We start from the raw sequence: 27,432 nt of genomic DNA on the forward strand, positions 1-27,432 counted from the left end.
AATTAAATCTCTGTGCACTATCTCCTATTTGTAATCAATTTGACGGTGGAACAAAATTAGCACTTCCCTGGGAAGCAAGGTCGCAATGACCAGAAAGAGTCAGAACTAATTCCTAGCAGTAGAAAAGATAACTGGCTAAAAAAAAGACAGTTAAAATGACTGTACAAATGTCATTCTTGTGAAATTCTATGATGACGGGTGAAGTTAGGCCCAACAGAGCCAAAACTTTCATTATCTGATACAGGGGGCAGATTTTTCTCCTCAATGCTCTGCATTCAGATCATGCGCAGAGAAATCTCAAACCGCATGGCTGTAGCCCCAGCTAGCTCAAGACAGGGTTAACTCAGGCTATCAACAGCATTATAAACATTCATCTGGCCAAGGAGAGCAAGGAGCTGCTGATTTCTTAAGCTTGTGTTGGTGCTACAACAGCGTCTACTGCCGTGGACTGAACACTCGGGGATCTGCTGAGCACCATCCTGCCAGGCTGAGGAGCTGAGGTGGCCGAGCCGGCTTTGCGAGGAGAGTTCACTAGCGAGGTGACAGACAGTTGGTGTCTCTTAAAGTAAAAAAAAATACCTGTTACTTGGAACTAAGACCAGCATTACAGGGAAAAGCAAAATTTGCCACTGAAGGTGGTAAGAACACCTCGAAGGCTGTGCACTCCCAGCACCCAGCACACTTCTCTCTAATGCCAGAAAGCTGTGAGGAGGGTTTGCATTTCTTCACTTGGGATAAAACATTAGAAACGCCCGTCCCTGAAAGCCACCTCCCCGCAGCGGGACCAAGGCGCGTCCCTGCCCTCCAGAGCCCGCCGGGGAAGCTCGGAGGGACAAAGCCGACGGCGCCAGCTGCGGGCAAGCCGCGGGGATGCGCGGGCCCGCCCGGCCCACGGGAGACGCCGGGCTCCGGAGGGGCGACCGGCACCTCGCAACGGCGGCCGGCGGCTCCGGGCGCGGCGGCTCCTCCCGGCCCCTCGCTCCCCTCAGAGCGCCCGGCTCGGTCCCCTCAGAGCCCGCGGCTGCACTCAGGATCCCGCCTCCTCTCAGAGCGCCCGCCTCCCCTCAGAGCCCGCGGCTCCCCTCAGCCCCCGCGGCTTGCTGCCTTCAGAGCCCGCGGCTCCCCGCAGCTCGGTCCCCTCAGCCCGCGCGGCTTGCTGCCCTCAGCGCCCGCGGCTCGCCTCAGAGCTCCCGCCTCCCCTCAGCCCCCCGCGGCCCCCTCAGACCCGCCCCCCCCGCCCCACTCACGCCGCCGCCCCGCGCGGCTCCAACCCGTCCATGGCCGCGGCGGGGCCCCTCGGCCGCCCACGCGCGCCGCCGCGGCGGGCCCGCCGAGCCCGGGCGGGGGGCGCGGGGCGCATGCGCAAAGCCCCCCTCCCCAACCCACCCACCCACTCGGCCCCGCCGCCACGTGCCGCCCGGCGCGCGCCCCGCGGACAGCGAAGCGTTTGCACGGCGTGGGGAGGGGGCGTGTTGCACGGGAGGCCTCACGCGTGGGAGGCCTGGAAATGGGGGGGGGGGAGGGCGAAGCAGCTCTGCGTGGGGCTGGGAAGGGGCCTAGGCAGCCCCTGTGCGGGGGTGGGGGGGCTGGCGCGGGCCTGGGGCTCGGTGCGGCGGTGGGCGGCGGGCACCTGGGATGGGGACAGAGGGACTCGTCCTGTGACACCAAGCAATGGCCTCGGAGACCAAGGGAGCTGGGTCCCCTCCGGAACAGGACGGGGACAGAGACACTGAGGGCAGGATGGGGATGGGGACACCAGGAGCAGGATGGGGGCATGGACACTGGGAGCAGGGCACTGAGGGCAGGGTGGGGACAGGGACACCAAGAGCAGGGTGGGGATGGGGGCATCAGGGGCAGGACAGGGACAAGGACACTGCAAGCAGGATGGGGACAGGGACACGGGGAGCAGGGCAGGGATGGGGAGACAGGGATGGGGACACTGGGAGCAGGACAGGGGCAGGGTAGGGACAGGGACACTGGGAGCAGGGCAGGGTAGGGACAGGGACATTGGGAGCAGGACAGGGACAAGGACACTGGGAGCAGGGCTGGGACTCACCCCGCTGGGAGCCGGTTGCTCAAGGCAGCACGTCCCCCCGGGGACCTGTCAAGTCACTGGGGATGGGGGACAAACGGGGATGACTAAGGGGTCAGCACAGCATCACTCATTGCTGATGACCCCACTGCGGATGGGCTATTTGCCCCCTTGGCGTGTCCCAGTGCTGAGCCCTGATGAACTCATGCCAAGGATGGAGCCCCCCCGCGCCCGCTGCCCTAGCGAGCAGTTCTGTGTGCTGGCATGCCTCAGTTTACCTGCTCCACGGCCCCAGGCGGGCGCATCCCCCAGGGCACCCTGCACCCGGCAAAGCTCCTTTGCCAGCAGGGGGGAAATTCCAGCCGCTCGGAAGGGGCCGGGGGTCAGGGTCCGGCCGCACACAGCCCCCGCTCCCAGGGAAGAGCCGTTTCCGCGGAAAATTCCCAGCCCACGAGCACGGGGCCAGGTTTTCGGCTGCAAGAGCTCACACAGCCAGTCGGGCCCCGCCATGGGTCAGCGTTTTCCAGCTGCTGGGAACAGCCTGCGTGAGAACCAGCTCCTTCCCACGCCTGCCCGGGCCATATCCTGCCACCCCTCCTGGGGTGCAAGCCGGGGCGATGCTCAGATCCATAGGGAGCGGTCAGGCATTGCAGCGCCATGGTTCTGCTCTCGGGAGGGCAGGGGCGACCGGCGCTGATGCCCGTTGGTGTACGGGTGCCCCATGGGACCCTCCAGCCCTGTTATCCAGCCCTGGAGAGCCCGGGGTTGGGATCAGAGCCACCCCGGGGCGATGAGAGATGTCCCCTTCCTGGGACAAAACCCCTCTCTGTGATGGGTCGGAGCGGCCGAGCGCTTGGCTCCGGAGCCAGGGTCGCATCCCCTGAGCCCGGGGACGGGACGTGCAGCACCGAGCACGCTGCTGGCCCCGCGGGCACTGATCCTGCTGCAGCGCTGGTGTGAGCAATTCAGGGCTCACGCAGCTCCTGGAGATGCCTGGCCTGGTCCCCAGGGGCCCAGTTTGGTGCTGGGCTGTACTGGGAGGTGAAAAGCACCCCCAGCAAGGCCATGGGGGGGTTGGCAGGGGCATAAGGCAGGTCTTGCCTGCACCAGGCAGGGCTTGAACCCCATTTCCCCCAGGGCAGAGGGGGAACGCGCCGCCGGCGAGGCCGCAGTGCCAGGGCGGATGCGGGAGGCGATGGGGAACCTCCCGGCACTGCCCGGCAGGAAAGGCTGAGCCCAGAGATAGGGCTGGAGCCCCAGCACCGCGCGCCCTCCCGCTGGGCGGATGGGATGGGGCAGCATGCACGGGCGATGCTGTTGTCCGCTGGCAGCAGCAGGAAATCCTTCCCCCTCCGCAGTTTCCAAGCCCCGCTGGTGAGCAGTGGCCCCTAATTATCCCCCGTGATAGCCAGTTTCCGCAGAGACCCGGCTCGCCACAGGCCGGCTGGACACGCTTTCCCAGGACTGCTTCCTATCCCCCACACCTACATCAGCCCGGTGCCTCCCAGTTTCCACCAGTAGCTGGGAGGTTTAGCAGGGGACTTCTCGGCTTCACTTTCTGCTCCTGGGGTGCTGTGTGCCCCCACGAGCTGTCCTGAGCCCCTGCGAGCGCGGGGATGCTCTGGGGCAGGTTCCCCGAGGCAAATCTGGGGCTGGACCACGCTGCTGTGGCCAAATTCAGCACGGCAGCATCAGGGCGATCCCAGGCAAGGCTCAAGCTGGGGGAGCAGCCGCTCCAGCAGAGCGGGGCCAGGGGACAGAAAGGGTGTAAATGCCCCCAGGAGATGTAAACCAGCCCTAATTTCACAGCACACACTTAGGAGCAGACCCGGGGCCGAGTCCGGAGGCAGAGTAAGGAGCTGTGGCAGGGGACAGGGAACACTAAAAACCTTTCAGAGCAGGAGCAGCTGATGAGATCCCCTGAAAATGTGGCAGGAGCCCTAGCGAGAAAGGAAGAAATCTTAGTGTGGGACAGGATTGTCCTGGGCTGGCTGGTGAGTTAGCTACTACAGGCAGGACCAGGATGGCTGGGGGACATGGAGCCCTTGGGGGTGGGACAGCGCTGAGGACAGGGGGAATTGGGGCTGAAGATGGGGGAAACTGGGGCAGTGCGTGCTCTAAGCACGGGTGAAGGCAGAGCCTCTCCCAGCACTGCCTTCTCTTGGCGCAATCAGACTACGCTCCGCCTGGAAGTTTGTATTAAACGTTTACGAGGGTTCAAAAAAGGTGTACAAAAAAGGTAAAAGCCACACTTGCCTCTTCTCCTGGGGAGGCTGGTAGAAGCACTCCCCCCACCGGCATCCCCACCTTCCTCAGCTGCCCAAAGACGTGCTTTGCCCAAGGCAAAACACCCCCCGGCAGCCAGGAGAGGGTTAGCAGAAATGTTAGCTCAAATGCTTGATGCACATTTACGCTCAGTCCTTAGTAATCTTGACGTTATATTCACGCCGCTCTGCTGCAGCCGGGGATAACCCGTGTGCCTGAGGAGAGCCTATCCAAAGGAAAAATCTCCTCGCTGGAGGCCACAATGGCTGAAGACTAATAATACAAAAAGCATCAGCACTCTGGGCTGCTCCCTAAACGGGACAAGCCCTGAGCGCACAGTCCACGAATGCCCAGGGAGACTGCTACAGCCATGAAAGAGCGACCTGAGGGGTGGCTCCCTGCATGCCCCGAGCGTCCAGAAGCCAGGGCTGGGCAAGCGGGGATGGGGAAGGACAGACAGACGCCGGCCAGGACTCAGGTCAGCCCTCACGCCGCAGCAGCACGTTCACATGGGGTAGTTGAGGACGACATCTTGCTTGGCCAGCTCCAGCAACATGGGGTCATCGAAGAACTTGCTGATGCTCACGTCCTCACTCAAGCCCTGCAGGGTAACCGCAAAGCCAGAGGTTATTCCTCTGGCAGCCAGCACTCGTACAGCCATCGCGGCACCAAAAAGCGCTGGTGTCCCGCAGCAAGATAAATTTTCAGGCTCCAGAGAAGGCAGGAGAATTTGCAAGGCATAAGGTGCTTCTCAGCAGCTTGAAGACATCTAACAGCCTCTCAGGAAGCTGCAAATGTGTGGTTGCTGCTGCTGAGCGTATCTACCAGCTCACTGCCCCCCAAAGAGGAGCTTGATTCTCTCTGCTCCCTCTGCGGTCCCAGGAGCCCCTCCAACCCCTCAGTCCAGCTCACTAAACCAGCACAGAAACCAGTTGCTGCTTTTTCTGCAGGACAAACGGGCTACATCAGGCCACCAAGGGGTCAGACAGGCTGGGGAGGGAGCGGGGCTCAGCGGATGCCACAGGACCCCGCTTTTGGCTAGAGTCGCTGCCAGATGAGTCGTTCATGGGACCATCACAGGCACCAACAGGCAGCATGGGGGATCAAGAGTGAGGGAAGTCGCGAGACACAAAGGACATTGGTCCACTCTGGGAACACAGAGGCGATGTGGCATGCCCAAGGGACAACACTGCAACAGCTCAGCTGCTGGTACAGATGGACAGAGGGACGCTATAGGGATTACTCCCAGACGTACCTTCCTACGCCTGGTCTTGATCATGAACTCTCTGGCCAGATGCGGGGCTGGCTGGGGCTCCAGGGGCCGGATGACAATGCTCTTGTCCAAGGGGTCACCAGGCACAATCTGAAACACAGGGCCAGGATGTGAGAGCGATGCTGGGGGCTGGCTCAACCTCCTGGAGACCCTGAACTGCAATGGGAAACACCCCTGGGCCCTGCGGACACCCCCGGCCTTGGTGTGACAGCCCCAACACCCCACCTGTTCCCTTGGCACAGAAAAACTGTCACATCACTACTGGTGATCATGCCTGCGAGAAGTCACTAATATGGTGTTAATAACCCAAGCCAAGAACATGTCCCACCTTCCCCACGTGCTGGTGTACTGTAAGACCTCTAAAAACCTGCTAACCAGAACCAACCCCATGGGTCCCAGTCAGCGCAATCCTCTCTAGAAATCAGGCATGTTTATTCTTTTCAGAGCTAAGCCTCGGGCTTTTACATCTTGACCTTTAAGCCAGCTCTTGGGGCTCAGACTGCTGCTGCTGCTCTCACCTGGCTGTACCACAAGTAGCTGTGCACCTCACAGTGGTAGCTCCCACAAGACCCAATTTGTCCCAGACACAGAAGTGGCCAGAGGACAGTATTTTGGCCCAAACCCTGTTTTCCATAGGTTTAAAAAGCCTTCTCTGAGGGGCAAACCTTAAGTGTGGCAACCTGTGTCTTACGGCAGACCAATGAGTCCGAGCCCTGCTCCAAGACTTCTGCTCCCCAAGCTGCAGAGCACTGAGTGCACCCAAACAGTTTCCCTTCTCCCGGACAAGGATGTCCTCTCTCCAGGCACTGAAGGACCCTCATGCTCAGCAAGCAGCAGCATTCAGCACACCCTTGCTAGGGAAAAGGGTGATGTGACTTGGAACAAAGCCGGTGGCTTCTGGCACTTAACAGCTAGCGTACAAAGCCTCCCCAACTCGAGAACCTTTGAGGATGTTCTCCAGAGAAGTTGTCCTGCCCTGTGTGAGCTGTGGCACTGAGCTCTACTGAGAGCACCTACCTGGTGCCTGATCCTACCAAGTCCCTCTTCCCCGTCTCACCAGGGCATGGACTCACCTGCCAGTGGTGGAAGACAGAGAGCGAGAAGGCTTGTCCCTGCGTGTGGGTCCTCAAGTCTGTCTCAAACCCAAATGAATCAATGGCTGGGATGAAGGCTTTGATGGTGTAGAGAGGAGAGCCCGGGATCGGAGCATCTTGTGTCACGTGGCCTCTGCCAACATGTCAAAAGATTAGTCTTCCTGTATGTCACAGAATCATAGAATGGTTTGGGTCGGAAGGGACCTTCAAGATCACCTAGTGTCACCCCCCCTGCCATAGGCAGGGACACCTTCCACTAGACCAGGTTGCTCAAAGCCCCATCCAACCTGGCCTTGAACACTTCGAGGGATGGGGCATCCACACCTTCTCTGGGCAACCTCTGCCAGTGTCCCACCACTCTCAAAGTAAAGAATTTCTTCCTAGTATCTAATCTAAATCTACCCTCTGTCAGTTTAAAACTATTACCCTTCGTCCTGTCACCACACTCCCTGACAAAGAGTCCCTCCCCATCTTTCCTGCAGGCCCCCTTTAAGTACTGGAAGGCCACTGTAAGGTCCCCCCAGGGCCTCCTCCTCCAGGCTGAACAACACCGACACTCTCTCATCCTGGCCTCACAGGGGAGGTGCTCCAGCCCCCCGATCATCTTCGTGGCCTCCTCTGGACCCGCTCAAGCAGGTCCATGTCTTTCTCATGCTGAGGGCCTCAGAGCTGAACGCAGTACTCCCGGTGGGGTCTCATGTCCCTTTATATATTCTCCTCTCTGACACTCAGGAAGAACCGGGCACAAACCAAAGGCTGCGTGTTAACCTGGACATTCCCTCCCCACACAGCACAGGGGCTGGGATCAGTCAAGGAAGCTTTCAGCTGTCACTTCATACAGATTTCACCCTCTCCCCTCACTTTACAAGCAGTGCTAGGACTGTGAATGTCTCTAGCAACCCAGATTCCAAGCGAGCAGTTGCCACTTTGCAATGCTAAGGTGATGGCAGCTGGCTAGAGCAGCTCACCTCCGCCTGGCCAGGACCGTGTACACCGCAGACACGCAGTCGGCAGGAGCCTGGACCTCCACGAAGTAGTAGGGCTCCATCAAGCGAGGGGTGGCCTGTGAGGAGAAAGGGACACAAGCCACTGAGCCTCCAGCAGCGCCAACACAATTCGGTTTGAGTAAGAGTCAGGGACTGGCATGCCTTGGTCAAATACAGCGCCTGACTGGGGATGAAAGGGTTCCTGCTGCCCCACGGCTGCCGAAACCAGCGTCAAACAAACACTGAAAGGAACTTTTCTCCTTCTGGCCATGAGTCATATGCTTCCCTCTCCCCGACACCCACCCTCCCCAGCAAGCCAAACAGTAGCAAAAAGGGGAGACAGAACAGATACACACAAGTTTCCAGCCAGACTGGAACGTGATTGCTTGTAAACCCGTCTGCCAGCCCACAAGGGCACTGGAAACATTAATGGGTGAATGAGTCGGTTTAAACCGACACCCTTGGGGCAGATACTGCAGCACATATGCAACCCGCACTCCTTGGAGCCCACAGGAGCTGGCACAGTGCGAGGTTCAGTCTTTGTCATGCACAGCATAGTCCTCACCATCAGGAAAGCGGAATACACCACTCTCCGGGCCGTCGGGATGATCTGTCCTCCACCCCGGTGCAAGGGCTCCTGAGCAATCACTGCGTCCAGGATCTTAAACTTCACGTTGCGGATCACTGAGGAAGGGCAGAAATGACAGCAAGTGACTCGAGGGGGATGTTCTCTGCCGTGCCAGCACCAGCCGTGCACCCCCAGACATCCTGAGCACATAGCAAACATCCAGACTAAGACCTAGAGCCACCAGAAGAAGTTCTCCTAAATTTAATTCCAGCAGGGAAGGCATGACCAAGTCCTAACCCTGCATATCCAAGATAGACAGTTCAGCAGCTTACCTTGCAGGGTGCTCAGTGCTCTGCACCTGAACTATATGAGGAGCAGAGCCAAGGTCTGGAGGAGCCAGCTTGCCAGCTCACAGGCCCCGGTTTGTATGCAAGCAGCAAGTGCCAGTGCCCGGGTGGCATCTGCAGCCAGGAAAAAGGGGCAGGTTCTGTTATCTCCCTTGTCACCCATCCCCAGAGCTGTCCCCAGCCGTGGCGTGTGAAAGGAACTGGCCACTGAGGGACTGCACCAGCAAAATCACTTGAATGCTTAGAGACGGAAGAATTTAATCGATCTTATTAGCTCCACTTCTCCACAGGTCCTACTTACATTCATCACAGAGAGGCCCTTCCCTGGTCCCCCACTGAAATCCCTGCACAATGCTGTCCTTCACAGAGCCCAGAAGCGACTTGTCCACCTACAGACAGACAGACAGACTGCTTCAGAGACCAAATGTGCATCACAAGGCAGTAACAGACAGACTCCAGTGTGTAAAAGCCAGTTCCTAGAAGAGCAGCAATGTCCCCCACTACCCCCAATGTCCATCCCTCCCTCTCACAGCTCAGGAGCATCATCTTCAGAGTTTGGCATCTAGAGCTATAAATTTTAAAAGTCCATACTTTGGTAATCCTGAAAGGCAGGCCTATCAGTTGCCAATTTTGAGGACGTGGCCCAAATAGCAACGCCTGAAAAATAACAGGCGATTTGCTAGCCAGTGTACGAGTATGGTGGAGGAAGTACAGCAGATCTGAGATCTGGCAAACCAGCGAGCACTCCAACAGCATTAGGACCTTGCTGCAGGTTCTGGAAGGAGCGGTCACCTCTTGGCACCACAGGACAAACGTCTCACTGCAACATAACCCCCCTGCCTGTGTTTCTCACCTCTGAGGGCAGCGTATCATCTACTAGGATGTTTGGGCCAGTGGCGTCTGGCCCAAAGGCCCAGATAGAACGGGCAGCCAGCAAATCCCAGTCATATTTGGTCTGGAAGAATTCACCCAGCTTCTTTCTGATAGAAGAAGAAGGGAAGAAACTTTAGGAAACAAGTATCCGACCTGCATTCACAACATATTTATGACCCCATTCCCTTCAGGCATAAAATGGTCTCAGCTTTTTACCTGCAGCAACTCGTTTGCTGGGACAGGGATGCTCACAGACTAGCTGGTAGCAATATTGGACCCAGGACCCCTGCCTAGAGGCTGTCGGCTGATACTGTGCACCTTGCAGATCCCGGCATTCCCTTTTTCCCCCCAATTATTTGCTTCTAGAAGGACTCCTGCTCTCCCCAGATTGGTCATACCTGTTCCACGTTATCTGGACCACTTCATTTTCAATGTCCTCTGCAAGTCCCTTCTCCAAAGGCTCAGCAATCATCGTGATCTTGTTCCTGAGAAGAGACAGTTGCAATTAGTCCGCAGAATGATCGAAATGGGAGTAATTGGCAGGACCTCAGGGACTGTGCACTGCCTCGAACACAGCTAGGGAGATGAAGCCATCCGTGTCCTTCGCTGTTACTGTCTTGCTTGTAAAGACAGCCCAGGCGCTTAACAACTGCTCTCCGAAGTCTGCTCAACTCCAGAAGCAGACTGCTAAAGGACAGCACGGCTCCATCCCTCCTGCCAGATGTCCAGCACTCGTCCGGTCTGCAGAAGGAAGCCCACGGGCCAGGCAGTATGCCTCTATCAGAGCCAGCGCTCGCTGTGTCCAACACACGGAATGTTGCTTTGGAGAACCCCACCAACGCAAGCAACTTGCCCCCCGAGCAGGTCACTCCACGTGCCCAACAGTTCAAAGACTGACCTAAGACTGGAACCTTTCTGTTCCCAAAAATAAGGCTGCCAACCATGGAGAGAGTATACCAGAATAAAGGAAGGTAAGAAGAAGCAGAAACCACAAGGCAAAACAGGAAAGCTATCTTCAGCACATGACAGATCATGACTTCCCTGAATATTCAGGCATTAAAAGGTCCTGTGCTCCTAGATTTCACCCTGGTTATTCAGCCTATGTTCCCTCGCAGGCCTCCCTCTTTCAAACATGTGCATCTCATAATGCATTGCTGGGGGAGGAAGATGAGACCAGGCTGTACGGCTCCAGTGCATCACCAGAAAGGAGAAAATCCATTTCAAGATTAAGAATGGATAAGAGAAGACAAAGCTTCTGCTCATGAAACATTTGGGGAGTTACTGAAGGCAGCACTGGGCTCTCTGGCACCTGCTCTAGGATCCCAATACATCTTCTGGTTTTGGAAACACCACAGAACTGCTGAGAAGGTGTGAAATTTAGCTAAAAGAAAGGAGGATGTGGCTCTGTCTTTATTCCCTCCATTCTGAGAGTTCCTACAAAGCACAGAAACATCCCTGGGACTGAAGCGTGTTACTGAGGAGTTCAGCAGAGCTGCTGCAACGGAAGGCTGCCAACTCAGGCACACGCCACTTGTCTGGACAACAGCCACCGAGAACAGACCCCCCCTTGGAGGGGATGAAGTCTAGTCTCCAGCGAACCCCTCCATCTGCCTGTCTCCAATGCCCAGCTCGTCCATGGGCTCTTACTTCTTGTTGGGTGTCTCAGCAAAGCACTTTAGGGAGGACGTTTCCACCACTGTCTCGCAGAATGTCACAACTGGATCAGCGACCTGGAATAACGACAACAGGTTTGTAAGGTTTTGTCCTAGTTTCAGCTGGGACAGAGTTAATTTTCTTCCTAGTAGCTGGGACAGCGTGTTTTGGATTTACTGTGAGAATGTTGATAACACACTGACGTTTTAGTTGTTGCCAAGTAGCGCTTATCCTAAGTTAAGGATTTTTCAGTTTCCCATGCTCTGCCAGCAAGCAGGTGTGCAAGAAGCTGGGAGGGAGCACGGCCGGGGCAGCTGACCTGAACTAGCCAAAGGGCTATTCCATACCATGGAACGTCATGCCCAGTATAGAAACTGGGGGGAGCTGGCCGGGAGGGGTGGATCGCTGCTGGGGCATCGGTCAGCGGGTGATGAGCAACTGCACTATGCATCACTGGTTTTTTCCCTTGGGTTTTATTTCTTTTTTTTCCTTTTTTTTTTTGTTTGTTATATTCCTTTTCATTACAATTATTATTATTATTGTTAGTATTATATTTTACTTTAGTTATTAAACTGTTCTTATCTCAACCCACGAGTTTTACCTTTTTTCGATTCTCCTCCCCATCCCATTGGGAGGCAGGGAGGAGTGAGCGAGCAGCTGCGTGGTGCTGAGTTGCTGGTTGGGGTTAAACCACGCCAGGTTTTCAAGTACTTTTTTGTTTTTAAAGAGACTGTTTGAAACCTTTGAACACCTACAAGAAAAGACTGGTTCATCTGCCAGTGTTTTAATCAGCTTTGTGTATGAACCACTGAGGGCTGCACAGACAGCTTTACTAATTCCTTCACTCAGAACAAACACAGGAACATTTAAACCTAATTCCAGGTATGAAAAATTCTGCTCAATTTATTTATTTGATGATAGCCAGGCAACGGCTGAAGTACAGGAAAAGGCTGGAATATGGTCATACACTCCTTTCCAAGCCAATTTTCAGGCTCTCAATCACACTGGTGTGACAGAGTCAGGCTGTAAGAGTTACTTTTGCATCCTAACAGCCCTTGTTATTTTCTCCTTGTAAAGGGACGTGACAAAATCCACGCTGTACGTTCAGCTAGGTTTATTTTCCCATCCTTCTGAGAAAGGGGGACAAAACCCCCTCCCCAGCTGGGAAAATCCCTCTCTCATTTCCTCACCTTGATATCAATCTCTGAATACATCTTCCGTAGATCGTGCATTACACAATCCAGGTAGAGCTCCCCCGTCCCCAGGATCACGTGCTCCCCAGACTCTTCCACCTGGAAGATAAGAGAGGAGTTCAACTGACAGCGATACTGCTCACAGGCCCTTGCCTTCCAGGCTCCTACACAAGCCTGAGGAAGTAATAAAGTAAATAAGTAAATAAGCTTTAAATAAATTGGTTAGGATCAGAGCACCCCAAGGAAAGCTCCCACAGCCTTTTCTAGCAGAAAGTGCTGATGTGCTCTGCAAAGCTGCTTTCCTGGCACAGCAAGGTGTGTGTTTTTCTGCTGGATTTACAGTTTTCTGCTATTTCCACATGATTTATGAGATCAACTGCAACAGCATGAAAAAACCCACAACAAACAAAACAACCTACAGTAAAAAATTATTTAAGATCAGCCTATGAGGTAGCCCACAGCACAAGCTGAAAACAGCCATACATACACCAGAAATACCTTAGTAGTAAGCGAGGGGTAACTCTTGTTGACTTTGCGGAGACCATCTAACATTTTGGGGAGCTCCGAGGGGTTGACTGGCTCTACAGCTATTTTGATAACAGATGTGGTGTTGAACTTCAAAGGACGGAAGATCTGAGCCTGAAACCAATAAGGACAAAGAGCTGCAACTCTGCATCATTAGATGGCCACTGGAATTAGACACAGCGTTTGAAACTGTTCCCTTTCCCTCAGTGGCCCTTGTGCCCTGGCTCCTCAGCAGACAAGGTTTCTTTAACCTCACCCCTGGAGCTTTGGAGATGCACTCCATCACCTTGACTCCCTGTCAGGCTGAGCGATACCAGCTATGCACAGTACCTCCTCATTGCCCCGAGGCTCCGTGACGGTTGCAGTCTTCACTATGGGCTGGTCCACTCCTTCTATCAGCACCCAGTTGCCAGCAGGAACTCGGTTTACCTCAATGTGATACCTAAAAGGCAGGAGAGCATCACTGTGGCACTCGCTGCTGCCAGCCTCAGGCCCCTCGCAGCGCTGTCCTCCTCCCTGTCCCTGGCAGCAACGACTCCAGGTGACTTTTCTCCCAAACAAGCACATTGCCAGAGCTTTCCGTACCTTGCAACCGAGATCCAGAGGCGTCCAACAGTGCAGATCTGGGAATCCTCCTCATCCTCCAGGGTATAGTTTTCTCCAAGCACCTTCACAGGCTGCCCAGCATGGATGGTACCACTGAGCACTCTGCCAAAGGCGTGGAACTGAACGCCATCGTCTGTGCTGTACATCTTCGTTGTGTGACACATCAGCGGACCCTTCCCGTGAGAGAGAGAGAGAGAAATAAGCTTCTTTCAAAATACAGTCAACAAACAGACACAGACCTGGCAGGACTCGTGGATACAAAAGGATTAAACGGCTGGAATTTAGAAATACTTCTTCTGACTTGCCAAGTCCTTCAGTTCCTTCCACTGGAAGCCCTACATCTCCTTGCCCTGTATGGAGACCCCTGGAACGACTTTGGTGGACTTTTCTGGAGCTCTCCTCCCTTCTCTTGTGGAGCAGTAAATAGCGGCTGGGACAAGGCCGTGAGAAGGCGGCCACGTCATCTGCTGGCCTGCAAACCAGCTCAGGGCAGAGCATCCGAGCCTCCACAGATCACAGCTTTCAGTCCCATAAGGTCACTGCACAACTGGTGATCTGGTGACAGTCACCACTGTATAGTTTTATGTGGGTAATCACAACTCATTAAAATAAGAGATTCGTTTTCTCTCCAGACATTAGAGCAAAAGTCACAGGCAAATCCCTCACTAAGCTGCTGGCTGGCGTTGGTGGCTCCAGACAACTCTGAATGACAGCTCAGTACAAGCTGTTTGAGGAGGAAGGTTTTTGCAAGGCTTTGATAGGAAAGGTGCTGACTAACTAATGTAGGGTTATTTTTATCAGTATAGTCCAGATCAGTTTTCTAAGAGTTTGGCGAGAGAATCAAACTTCAAGGAAAAGGGACAAAAAGGCAGCAAAAGGACACAACATCACCCTGCAGTTCCCACGTGCTCTGAAGTCCTGACCTAGTCCTGTTCTTCTCTGAACATTGTCAAAGAATTCTCCCTCTCAAGGGCCACCCTGGCAGGCAGCTAAAGTTTCTCACAGTGAAGAGATTTGTTTCAGTATCGGATGAGAGGTTTCAAAATGCTGGAAGTCAAATCTGTGCAGATGGCTGTCTAGGAGGCAGCTGCCCTGTCAAGGCAGTGAAAGGAGGGCATATTTGCCACGCTTTTGGACACTCAGAGCAAAGCAGAAGAGTTTCCTTACGTCAGGGTCGCATTCACTCATGGCCTCCCCTAGATCAGAGTCGACGCCACCAGTGTAGGTATGCTCGATTTTCGTCTTGGCTCCCACCTTCGGGGAGGGGATATGCTGCACACACATGTCCACAAAGCCTGGAAAAGTTATACTTCATGAGAACAGGATTAAGCAGTGTAGAGGGAAGAAATGTACTCCAATAAACACAGGGCAAAGCCATTCTGACTGCAGTGCACCCACAGCAATGGGGAAGATGTGAGCAGTGTCTCAAGCTGTCCTTTGGGCAAATGGTTTAATATTTTATATTTGGAAAGCTGAGAAGGAATCTGTGCAAGTGAGCGCTCCATGGCTGTAATACAGCCCTTAACTCTGTTGATGTGAGACTAGGGTATGGGGAAGATTGTGGAGGGGAAGCATTTACCTGTGAATTCCCCAAAGAACTTCTTGCAGACAAGCCGCAGGAGGGGCCGAATGTTCAATTTCAATTCCTCTTTGGTCAGGTGGATGCCAAGTTCATCCAGAGTCCTGGGCAGGGTCGTGTCCACGTCCCCCACCACCTGCAAGACAACAAGCACCGCTCTCAGCTTTGCTGCGGGGGTCCAAGCCAACAACTCCCAGGAGCAGCTTCACACACCAGCCCATCACCCTCAGGGCTCTTGACCTGCTCTGGTTTAGAGCTCACACGAGAACTGGGTGGCTGGTTCAAATATGACTTGGCTGATATTAGAGCACCCTAGAAAGAGCAAAGGCAGTTCTATTAACTGTGCAAATATAGGGCTGTATTTGCAAAGAGCAACTGTTAAGGAGTTGCTCACTGTTGCTCTGCACCCCCAAACCCAGTCTGTGAAGATCACACCGCAGAATGAGACAGGCGAGTCCCACAGGCACCAGACACCCCACCACGTAGTGTTCAGCCCTTGGCTGCTCCTACCTGGAACTATGGGAAGGAGAATGAACCACCATATACCTGAGCCAAGATCTTGTACAGGGGCTCCAGAATGAACTCCACAAAACTGCGCTGGGAACTGCTTGTTGGGGCCTTTTTAGTGAACTTGCGGCTGTTGGGAGACCAAAGGAGAGACATGAGGAGCAAGGACTCTGCAGCCTGCAGGCACCCCTACTGCAAACGCAGCCTCTGCTCTTCCCAGGTTATCTTCTTCTCCCTCCCAGTCCTCCTGGGAAGCTGTGAGGGACACAGGAGTCATGCTTACTCCAAACGAAGGCTGGAGGAGGCTCTCTGCTCCTCCTTATGGGATTCAGGAGGACCACATGGATTCACACCAAGCAGGCAGCCTGACTCAACCCTTCCCAGATACTACTCCATCACAGGACAACTCAGGTTGGAAGGGACCTTGGGTGGTCATCTAGTCCACATTTTACAGGGAAAGGAGGGAAAAACCCAGCAATAAACTAATAGACATTTAAACAGGCTTCTTACGTCTTCGGGTTGAAGTAGATGTCACCCCAAAGCCGCTTTGCAAACTCCTGATAATTGATGTCTCCTAAAGGGAAAAAGCAAATGGCAAAAGTTTCTCAGATGACACTGTACTTCTCTCATCTTGGAAATCTTTGGGTTTTGGCTTTTAAAACAACCCCGAGGATTCGATTTAATGGACCATTGCTGGTGAGTGAACGCTTGGTCCCAATTCTGAATAAATGATTAAGCCCTGACCTGGGGAGACCAGGCAGAGAGGCGGGCAGAAAACAGTCCACTGAGGATGACACCAGCAGCCCAGGTACACTGTGGGTTCACAGACTGGCTTCTCAGGAACATTTCAACTCTCTCAATTACACACAAGGTTAGAGCTGAGAAAAGCTGGCCTGCCAGACGCCACGCTGCAGGAACCCAGTTACATCTGCTTCATTTTCCAAACGTTAACACTGCAACCTGACGCTGTAGTGCCAAGGTGCTGGGATGGCTTACACCCCATCTGCCTCGCAGGCTTATTGCAAGCATTTTCTGCCTTGCTGAACACCTCCAGGTTCTCTTCTCTTTTTCAGCTGATGCACTAAGCACATAGCCAAATACCCAAGTGCTGAAGGAATAGTGTAGTGCTTGGCTGTCATGGTGAATTTACAAATAATAAGACAGCGGTGATAATTTACAGCGGTTTCCAAACAAGCTTTTGCTGTGGGCAGATGTGCAAGCATCAGAAATTTCATGGTGGCTGCAATTTTGACAGTTAAACTACTATAACTCATGTTCATTGAAGTGTGGTGGCTGCACATAAAATCTCTGGTGGCCACAATCGAGTATGACTGACTTCAAGTACCCTTTCAGCTCGTATCTGCCCCACACGGATGACACCTCCTACCAACTGTGCCTTCATTTTTATCAGTCCCCCAAAGAAGGGGTATCATCCTAGCAGGCATTGAGTTAATGCTGTGACACCCAGGGAGCTCATTTATGTCTCCAAACTCACGAGGACGTGTGATAGTCTGACACATCAGTCCCTGACCTCTACAACTTCATCCTCCCTCAGGCTAACTTCTTTGCAAGAGCTAGGCTAACTGCTTTACATCCTTCTTCCCCTGCTCACGGCTCCTACAGATCACCCCGAATTCCCCAGTGTGAGACTTCAAAAACCTTGGCCGTATAGCTGGCTAATGCAAGCAAAAGGCCCACTTTTACAAGTGGCAGATTGCCTTGAGTGGGTACCTGGGGAACAGAAAATTAAATCAAAGCCAGAAAAAGACAGTTTCTTAAAAAAGAAAGAGGGCAAGAGTGCAAAACCTTGTGGGCCAAGCTTGTGCCCAGCTGCAGCTGAGTCTCAGACTCTGGAGACTTTTGTGAAAAGGCAGGCAGGACTTAACTGCTTCGATTCTGAGCTGCTGTGATAAGGAGGCAAAGCACAGCACATACACATGCCTTCAACTGCCATAACACGACTTGTTTTTTCTGCTTAAGGGTATGTATAAATTATTGGCTTCTGACTCAAAAAACATTTATCAGGAGAAACCATCTAGCTAAAAACAAGTTAGAACTGTATTTTTGTTTTTTACCACCCAAGGCTCAGATCTGCAGTACCTCTCAACTCCTAGAAATTCAAGAATGCATATACTGGCCGTATATGTGCAGTGAAAGTCAAAGTTGAGTAGCTTCGAAAGCCTCAACAAAAAAGGTTAGGAAATGAGATGTTAAAGTGTACAAGGGTTCTGGATAATCCTCACCATATGTGTCTGCATAAATCTTTGCAAAAGATCCCAGCGTGAAGCAGATGCTGTACTGTGAACTGGAGAAACACACGTTCCCCAGAAGGGGAGACAGAACGAGGTTCTCATCGGTGGAATACATGCTGAGAGGAGACAGTTTTTAGAGACAAGGAAAAAAAAAATAAAATCAATGTTATGAACCAAGGAAGACACTTCAATCCACTTCCCACACCAAACAGTAGTATGTGATAGGCAAGGATTCTGCATTGCCAAAGAGCATCTTAAAATGGGCTGCAGCATGCTTGCCATCGGAATTTCAGGGTCAGTATTACTTTATGACTATAAACTTCAAAGCATTAGTGTGCAAAGACATATTTAATGACCTAGAACTAGCAAGTTACCAGCACAAGTGCTTTGTATTTTTTGTCAGGTAGAGTTTTTCTTCCCCTAAAAAAAGGCAGCAAAGTTGGTCAATCAAGCAAGGGAAAGCATAATACAAGGCAAACAATGTAGGGATCGAATTGAATCAAAACAGTTTTAATAAGTTCACAAGCATTCTAGACAGGATAAATTACCCTGCTCCGAGCTGCATGATGCCAGTAGCAACTGAACAGAGAGACATGCAAGTGAGCTCGTGTGCAAATTCACACAAACTTGAAGGGGAGAATGCTGTTAAGAAAACCACCTGGATGCAGAAGAACCCACAGAAACGATGCATTGCTACTGTGAAAGCTAGAGAAGATGTCCCTCCCTTCTCTGAGCAGGGTCTTGCAAGATCTGACCATAGCAATATCACAGTCTCTGTTTAGGGGTTGGGACAGCAAGTTCCCATTAGTTTTGTAACAAAAGTTTAGGAGCTTTGAGACATCTCAACCTACAATTTGGGATACACTGAAATTGTCCAGGCTATATTTGAGACATTTGGGAGCACAGAAGTTCCCTGCTCTGGTCATATGTCCACTTTCCCTACTTTTTAATGGGGGGAAAAAGAGCTGACCCCATGAAGCTTGTCAGGAAGAGCTGATCCTGCCTAATTCAATATATTGGCTGAGATGAATTTCCAGTGGTTCTTCCTGCCCCATTTTCTATGATTCAACATACAAAGAGACAAACTCATTAGTTTTTAGGCATACACAGGGCTCAGAGAGAAGCACCTGCAATGGAACAGGAACAGCAAGCACTAATGACGCATCATCCCAGACACCCATACCTGATCAGACCATTAACTTCGTCTACGATATGTCTGAGTTTGTAATAAGCATCTGTAGGGGGCAATTTCAGCTCCAGGATCAGTCGGTCTATCTTGTTGATACACACGGTCACTGCTAGCCTTTCCTGCACCGCGTGCTTGATCAGCCTCTCCGTGTTCAGCATCACCTGCAGGGAATAATGAGCACAAACACCCCTAGCGAAAGCCCTCCACCAAATGCTATCTAGGGCATGACAGATAAAGCAGTGACCCTTACACACAGGGCTGCGACTCTGTAGCAGCTGAGCCTAAGCTCAGCCACCCGCGATCAGCTAATCTTCCTGAAATTTAGAAGTAGGTGCCAACCAAACCAAATTCCTTGAATCCTACCCCTTGGACATCTCTGATATAAATAACCTGCTCAATTTTAGGTATCGTGGGGATGGAGACGCAAACAAGTTAGGTAATCAGCCTACAGGTCACACACATCACATCAGCCCTGGACACAGAAGCCAGAGGCTTGACTCCCTGTTTTGGCTGGAAAACACTCTCGCTTCCCAAACTGTCCTCCAAAAACCCTTCACCCGGAAAGCTGAACCCATCCCAGGCCTTCATGCTAAGGCAGGATTAAAGACTCCAGAGGAAGAGATTTTGAAGCTAACCCCCAGGAGAACCTGGCACTCACCCCCTCAGCTGCATCAATGAACAGCACAACGCCGTCCGAAATACGAAGGCCGGCTGTCACCTCATCAGAAAAATTGACGTGACCTTCAAAAACACAAAATGGTGGTGAGAACCAGAGTAAGCCCTGACGCCAGCAGCGCAGAGGGTGGAAAGCCGTCCCTCTGCTCTGCAGCTTGCTCCGGTCACTGGTATCCAGCGAAGCAGAACACAGACAGCTTCCTCCTCAGACAGGGACCCAGGAGCGGCTGCCAGAGCTCCATATAGGGATTCGCTTCAGCTTTAATGCTATTTTTTGAGAATAAACACAACTCATTTAACAGGCACTTTTCCTCACATTTGTTACTGTTTTTCTCACAGCTCTGTGCAAGTACTTCAGGAAAAGGAGGAAGATTACTTCTCACCAAAGAACAACAGATGCCTCTCCCTCCAGTCTCCTCCTGCGCTCTAACCTCCCTCATCTTGAGCTGTAACTCAACAGATGTGTCCCAAGACCCTCTTTCCTAAAGTTTGGCCTTGGTTTCTTACAACAAGCTGATCCGTGATTATGTTCCCTCCACAGGAGCTTGTCAGAGGCTCGAGAGAACTTGCCGAGAGTCTCACTGTGGGGCAACAGCATTTGAGAAAAGCACAGTCCCCACTGTGCATGGTGATACCTTGGAAAATCCAATTCTACATGTGCTTCTCATATACTTGAGTGAAACACATTTTCAGCCCCATTAGCCGTCAATTAGGCCTGCTAATCAGAAACACAAGCCTAACTAAAAGCCAGCGGTACAGTTGTTACTGCTGGAAGTGATTTCAGAAGAATGAACTTAGCTAAAGGCTCAGGACAAGGCTGGAATCATCTACAAAAAACACAAAACAAACCACGGGTTTCTGTCTGTGAAAGAAAACTTCCCAGGGCTTCATTGCACCTCAGTGACATTTCCAGATGAATCAGTGAGGTTTCAGGGTATAGATTCCTTCTTTGTTTTTCTGAGAGCCAATGCTACACAACCCAACACCAAAGCTCTTTGAAGGCCCTCAGTAACCATCACTGTACGTGTTTTTACTGCTCTGCTCCTGTCAACAGCACTATTCAGAGGACCAAAGAGGTTTATTAATGAGAGAAACCTTGGTTCACGTGATCACTTATCTGCTCCACACATCAAGCTGCCTTCAGCTAAGTGCATCCCAAAACAGAATTTTCAGGATTACACAATCACCTGGAGTGTCAATGATGTTGAAGAGAAAAGATTTTCCTTTGGTGTCCGGCAGAACAATAGTCACTGGTGTGCTCTTGATCCCTACTCCCCTCTGAAAGACAGGAAACCAGGATTATCAGTTAAAAGAGAAAAAATACATCACCGTGTAAAGATGTAAAAGACGACCAAAGAAAAATCAGAAAGATGGAAGGAAGTAAACAGCCATCCAGTACACCCTGTTACTCCCAGGGAGGGAGTAACAACCTCAGATTGCTGCAGTATCCAGCCCAGCTCCTCCATCCATACTGGCTCAGACTGGTGAGCCACCATGGCACAATCCATGCCTCATTTCAGATGAGGAAGTATAATATGGAACACCAGAGACAGAAGATGCACGTTTTTCTGTGCTTTCGCCCTTCTGCTGCTATCAAGTTATACCTCAAAGCGTAAGATTTGATCACCCAGAGCATAAAGTAGAGCATTAAGATGAAGACAAAGAAATGCTTCACAGGATTGTTCTGGCCATGACAATATTTAGCATGTAACAAAATAAGATTCCCATTCACACCCAACCACATGGAGTCAGAGCACCCAGCTAAGAGCTCCCGTCAAAGGAAACCAAGGAGAAAAGTGTTTATTTTGAAATAATAGTTTTTCTCCTCATCCACCACTGCTGCGAACCCCTTCCACCTCTTTCTCTCAAAGAAAATAGGAGTTATCCATATGCTGGGATAACTCTGGTACAGATTTTCTACACAGGTTATCATCTCAGATAAATAAAATCATACATGGAGATGAGGGCTGCAGGAAATGAAAGAAAGTTGGACCAGGGATCTTACTGAGGCAAACAAGAGGAGCAGATCATTGATAAAGACTGATAAAGAAAATAATCAAAACGTGCATCCTGGTTTTGGCTGGGATAGAGTTAATTTTCTTCCCAGTAGCTGGGACAGTGCTGTGGTTTGGATTTAGTGTGAGAATAATGTTGATAACACACTGATGGTTTAGTTGTTGCTAAGTAGCGCTTATCCTAAGTTAAGGATTTTTCAGTTTCCCATGCTCTGCCACCAAGCAGGTGTGCAAGGAGCTGGGAGGGAGCACGGCCGGGGCAGCTGACCCCAACTAGCCAAAGGGATATTCCATACCATGGAACGTCATGCCCAGTATATAAACTGGGGGGAGTTGGCCGGGAGGGGTGGATCGCTGCTGGGGCATCGGTCAGCGGGTGGTGAGCAATTGCATTGTGCATCACTTGTCTTTTCTTGGGTCTAATTTATCTTTTTTTTTTGTTATATTCCTTTTCATTACAATTATTATTATATTTTTATTATTATTTGTTGTTAGTATTATATTTTATTTTACTTTAGTTATTAAACTGCTCTTATCTCAACCCATGAGTTTTACGTTTTTCCCGATCCTCCTCCCCAACCCACTGGGACAGGGGAGGGGGGAGCGGCTGTGTGGTGCTGAGTTGCTGGCTGGGATCAAACCACGACAACGTGGAAGGCACAAAAAGACATTAAAACGGAAGAGGAAACTGCCTACAGTAAGTAACTGTGAGTAAAGCATGAGACAACTGGATAAAAATCACTGCCTATTCTACAAGACTCACTTACCTCTTGCTCTGTGAACAATATATCAGTGTAGCAAAGCTGCAAAGACAAAACAAAAGTCAGAATATCACATTTTGGTATCAAGTATTAAGTTTGAAGCAGGACACAATAACTCGTTACACATGGTTAAGGTGGCAAGTAAGTGACAGAGACAGAACTAGGACTGAGCTCTGGCTTTCCAATCCTACGTTCTAATCACCAAACCACATTTTCCCCACGTACAGTCATGCTCCCTCTGAGTGTAAAAGCCAACTCACGTTGCCGAGGGCAGGAATACACCAAAAGCTCACTTACGTCCTGGTCGTAGCGCTTCCGGATTTCCGGGTGTGTCTGTTCTATCAGGCAGTCAACAAAACAAGTCTGAAAAATATCAGAGCACAAGAGAAAGGAGGTGACTATGTTCAGACAGATAAATACAAGTACAATCCCATTCCTCCAGTAGCAGCACAGAGAAAGTCGGGCACGTTATTATTTCCACGTGGCTGAAAGAAAACCTACAAATAACTGCATTAGCAAGAGGAGCAGAAAGAGACTGCTGCTGCGGAGACTGAGGGCTCAGGAGCAATGGTAAAAGTAAGCAACAAACAGATCATTACTACTACCTGATACACGTTGGATATTCACACTACCTTGCCGTGGTGAAGGTGCCCACACAGAGTCACATTTCGAATTAGCTCTGAGTTGTCCATCAGATCTGCCAGGAAACTGCAGGAACGAAACACAAAAGACTGTTGGAGGCTTCTGCTGCGTCTAAGAAAAGCAGGTGCCATTTCAGCTACACTTTCTATTCAAGGTGCCCCCTGAATCCTCTCCAAACTTTCATTCTGCCAATGCCCTGCGGAGGAAGAATCCCACTTTCCAGATGGGGAGGACAAGAGAGTTGGAGTCCTAGACAGATGGCAGTGGGTGGGAGGATACGGAGCTGGTAAAACTGCCAGCGATGGAATATTATTGAATATTTTTCTTCTCTTCTAGTCAGCATTAGAGCAAAAGTCACATCCATGTACTCAGATGATGAAATACTTCCACTCAAATAGTGGCAGACAGTCAAGAAAATCACAGAGCTGGATAACAAGCACCCCACGCAGTTTTAAAAGGTAGCCACGGGGCTCCGCAGACCATTAATTCTGATTTTCAGGTCTTAAAACAGTGATATTCCCAGGGACTCAAAGAAACAGTAATGGAATTTAAATCTTTTTAGAATCAGCAACTGAGCTGGGTAATGATGGGCCGGTCGCTTCTGCATGGATCCTGGCCAAAATATAATTGAGATCCTAAATTACCAATTCCCCTAAAAAATAATGGGAGGCTATAAAACACGTATCCATCGCTATGGGTCTACAGAAAATAAGTCCTGTCAAGTAATCTCCTTTTTAAAAAGATTTAATTTTCACTGATGTGGTAGACTTCTTAACGTACAACGTTTTGATTAAGAGCTAAAAAATACAAAAATCAATAATAATACTGTTTAAAAGCTTGCTTATCGGTCTTAAAATAAGGCTAAATGGGAAATCGATACCAAGCTTGCAGGTTTCTGGCTAAGTCCCACATGGAATTTCTCGTGGCCCCATCCTAACCATTTATATCAACAAACAGGACGAAGAGGAATTCATTACAGATGGAACGAGCGGAGGACACAGGGATCAGGAGAGCGGTAGATAATGAAGAGTACAGGTCATTGACTAAAAGCAAAATGGACTGCTTAGAAAAATAAGACCCAGCAGGCTCTTTGGTTTATATCTGGCTACATCAAAAATCTCTCTGATCAATGAACACAGCCATCCTGGCAGTATCAGGGGACAGCCCCAAGAAGCAGCCATTCCAAAAAGGTCCTGGGCATCCAAGTAACCAACTGACTGAATACGAACTCCAGTGAAATTTTGTTGCCGGAAAATAACATGATCCTTGATGATACGCAGAGGGACTGCTCATGTTGGGGTCTGTTTGGCACACAGGGAACTGCTACTCAGCCTGCATGTGGTTCTGGGATCCACACTTGAAGACGACTATTAAAAACTGGAAGAAGCTCTGACTAGCCATGAAGTGGCGTATGGAAAGATGAGCCTAACAAGACACTCACGCAGCTCAATCTGTTTCTCCTCAAACAGAAGACAACACACAGAAACACTATATACGCAAGGATAGAGAGCCCCTCCACCCATCAACAAAATGTAGACGTTGATGCTAAGATTGTATTTTTAATTGAGAAAGTAAACAACTGTTTTTATTCCTTACCAAAGCTGCGTGAGATATTACAGCTCAAATTTTAAATTCCTTTGGATTTTTTTCCAGGAGGTTTTCTCCCAACCCTGGTGTCCCAGGGGCTGCTTCGTGGAGCACAACCGGCAGACACCATCAAGTGCAGCAGAAGCGCAGCTTAGCGGCAGCGTTATGCTGAGCTATGCACAACTTTGCATGCAACCAGCGGCATAAAAATTCCCCCTGGAAACTCCTCCAGGATAGATGGGAATTAATTTGACACAGCAGTAGGTCAACGGTCACTGGGATCAACCCAAAATGTCCCAGTATGAGGTATGCCACACACTGACCATATAAATACTTCCTGAGCCAGTCAAGAAGACTTGCCTTCAGCAAATCTGCACCACGAGGGTTTCCAATTATCAAGCTTTGTATGAGCTGTTGAGGTAAGATTTACATTCTTTTTCAGAAAACTATGCACTGTGCTGCATACTGTGGAGGGAAAATATCTGTAAAATGTTTAGTCTTGTACTTTCTTCCTCTTGTTTTTGATTCAAAATCCAGGAAATGGCTGCACTCAGTTCTGTTGCTGGTGTCAGTAAGAAACAAAGCCAATGCCCCCCAAAATCCGCCTCCTCCACATAGTACACACCACTCTGCCTCCCTACCTTTGCCTGCAAACAACAAAAAGTGAGGAAATCACAGCACAGATGGCTTGAGCCAATGTACACGCTTAAAACCCCTACATATTACTTACTCCATCTCATAGACAGTGACCGGCAACGTCTGTTCCATCAGAGAGAATTTTTTGGTTTTCACAGGTTTAATAATAGGCTCTGAAAACAAGAGAAAGAACAATAAAACACTGTTATCAGAGACCCTGAACCCAGCAGGCTCAGAAACACTCGTAGGGAACAGGGACTTTTGCAGACAAAACCACAATTTTCAAGCTGACAGATTCTCTTAGCTTTTTACAAAAGCAGTTGTACTAGATGATCGTTGTAGGTCCCTTCCAACTGAACTATTCTATTATAGAAGGATCATATGAGATGACTTAAACGCATTTTCATTTCTCCTTAACTATCTTTCCAGTATCTGCTGATATCTGTTCTTCAAAAGATTGTTTGGCGTTTGTAATAATCCTGAGCGCCAAAATCTGCGCACCACTAGACAAACAAGAGTCTACGCGTTCCTGGGGCTGAGCGGGAATCCAAAAGGGGCATTAAACCCATGAGGAGAATGGAAGGGAATATTATTTTTCCTTTTCCAAGGATCCATTAAGAGTCTTCTCCTCCCTCCATACCCAACTTGCTGCTTCCTCACCACTTACCAGTGAGAGGCTGTGTGTCTTCCTCTTGTACTATCGTCTCTACTTCGGGCCCGTAGACCTCCTCGGCAGTGGGATAGTATTTCTTATCCTCATGCAGCACCACCTCCATCCCAGGGTGGTCCTCATCATGGTCCCCCATATCATCATCGTCGTCATCATCCTCAAGCTGCAACAAACGCTCACATTTAGCTGCTGCCGGCACCAAAGGGCTTTGCAAGCACCAATCACCCCAGAAGGTACAGGCTTGGCATCGTACGGCGAGAGAGCACCACAAATCCATCCAGGGAACCACCAACGTGGCCCCGGCACCTCACATCCCTCAGCAGAGCAGCTTGCAGAGGTGCTCTCTGTAAGCAACACACCTCTTCCTGCTGAAAATTAACAGCACCTTGAAAATAAATGGCAAGAGGACTTGCAGAGCTGCCTGCATAGGTAGCAGCTCCCGCCCCTCACTTGCATAGACAACAGAACCACACTCACGCACAACACAACCCGAATCACACAGACACCACTTTCAGACAAACTGCAGGAACAGGAGACTAGAAGGGGCTCCCTCAGTCCTCCGATGCCTTCCCCATCATGGCACAGCAGCCTCTGCTGTCCTCCCTGCCCTCGTCGCTCTCCTCTAGTGTCTGTGGAGTCTTGCTCTGCCTTCACCACCGAGGAGTTGAGCTCCTCGCAATACTGCTGTAGCATTAGCGCATGTTACTGAAGGCCTGAAGACCTCACTGAATGGATACGGATCCTCCATTTGATTAACACAAAAAAAAGCTAAATACAGCTTGAGCTACAGAAGCTCCCAGTTCTAACCGTCATTCAAGCAGACACTTTGTCCTTCCCTTTATCACAAGAACAGGAAGGCAGCTTTTGCTGAATCCTTTAAAAACCAAATCCACTCTGATCCTCAGGAGTCAAATTTCACCACTGAACAAAGTCTCACTGCAGAACCAGAGCCTGGCACGGGAAAGGAATCACCGGCAGCTTGTGAAGACCGTGGCACTCATCCCCTGCTCCCGCGGGGGTTATGGGGCAGGCTGAGGCCCACGCCAGGCTCCTGTGGGACGCTGCCCCTCCACCCATCCCCACCGCTCACCTCGTCCAGATCTTTAGACTCTCTGCCCAACTCGTCGTCGTCATCGTCCGAGTCCAGCTCCGGCCCGATGTAGTTCCCAAACTCATCGTACAGGTCGGTGTCCATCCTGGGGGCGAGGACGGGTTCGGAGGAGGGTGCAGACTCTGCCCCACGCACCCAGGGATCCCTGCCCGAGCCACCCACAGCACCCACCACTGCGCCGCACCGGGGCTCCCTGCCCGGCCCGGCCCGGCCCTGACCCCGACCCCGACCCCGACCCCGGCCCCGACCCCGGCCCCGACCCCGACCCCGACCCCGACCCCGGCCCCGGCCCCGGCCCCGGCCGGCGCCGTGCGCGACCCCGCAGGCCCGCCCGCCCGCCCCTCACCGGAGCCCTGCACCGCCCGTCGGGCCCCGGCCCGCCCGCCGAGCGCC

General features: G+C 51.3%; 1 protein-coding gene across 3 annotated transcripts; it reads right to left on the bottom strand.

Annotated features, from left to right (window-relative positions):
- Positions 1–4,224: 4,224 nt before the first annotated feature.
- EFTUD2 (elongation factor Tu GTP binding domain containing 2) lies at positions 4,225–27,123 on the bottom strand. 3 transcript variants are annotated; one of them, XM_050911793.1, is made up of 27 exons: positions 27,019–27,123; positions 25,926–26,085; positions 25,353–25,431; positions 23,026–23,101; positions 22,691–22,756; positions 22,400–22,435; positions 20,805–20,895; positions 19,601–19,683; positions 18,937–19,103; positions 17,745–17,869; positions 16,012–16,075; positions 15,541–15,631; positions 14,995–15,130; positions 14,583–14,710; positions 13,395–13,588; positions 13,140–13,251; positions 12,783–12,923; positions 12,282–12,383; positions 11,086–11,168; positions 9,837–9,923; positions 9,419–9,545; positions 8,867–8,954; positions 8,216–8,334; positions 7,633–7,727; positions 6,644–6,797; positions 5,553–5,660; positions 4,225–4,898 (listed from the first exon to the last, which is right to left on the bottom strand). In XM_050911793.1, the coding sequence occupies exons 1-27, from the start codon at positions 27,121–27,123 to the stop codon at positions 4,803–4,805; spliced, it is 2,913 nt and encodes a 970-aa protein (XP_050767750.1). In that variant the 3' UTR covers positions 4,225–4,802. The 3 variants fall into 3 exon arrangements, with proteins under 3 accessions (XP_050767750.1, XP_050767751.1, XP_050767749.1); XM_050911794.1 differs by having other exon boundaries at positions 22,691–22,726; positions 25,926–26,091; XM_050911792.1 differs by having other exon boundaries at positions 25,926–26,091.
- Positions 27,124–27,432: the final 309 nt, after the last annotated feature.

Source organism: Gymnogyps californianus, chromosome 28 (genome assembly GCF_018139145.2).
Source record: "Gymnogyps californianus isolate 813 chromosome 28, ASM1813914v2, whole genome shotgun sequence".
NCBI lineage: Eukaryota > Metazoa > Chordata > Aves > Accipitriformes > Cathartidae > Gymnogyps > Gymnogyps californianus.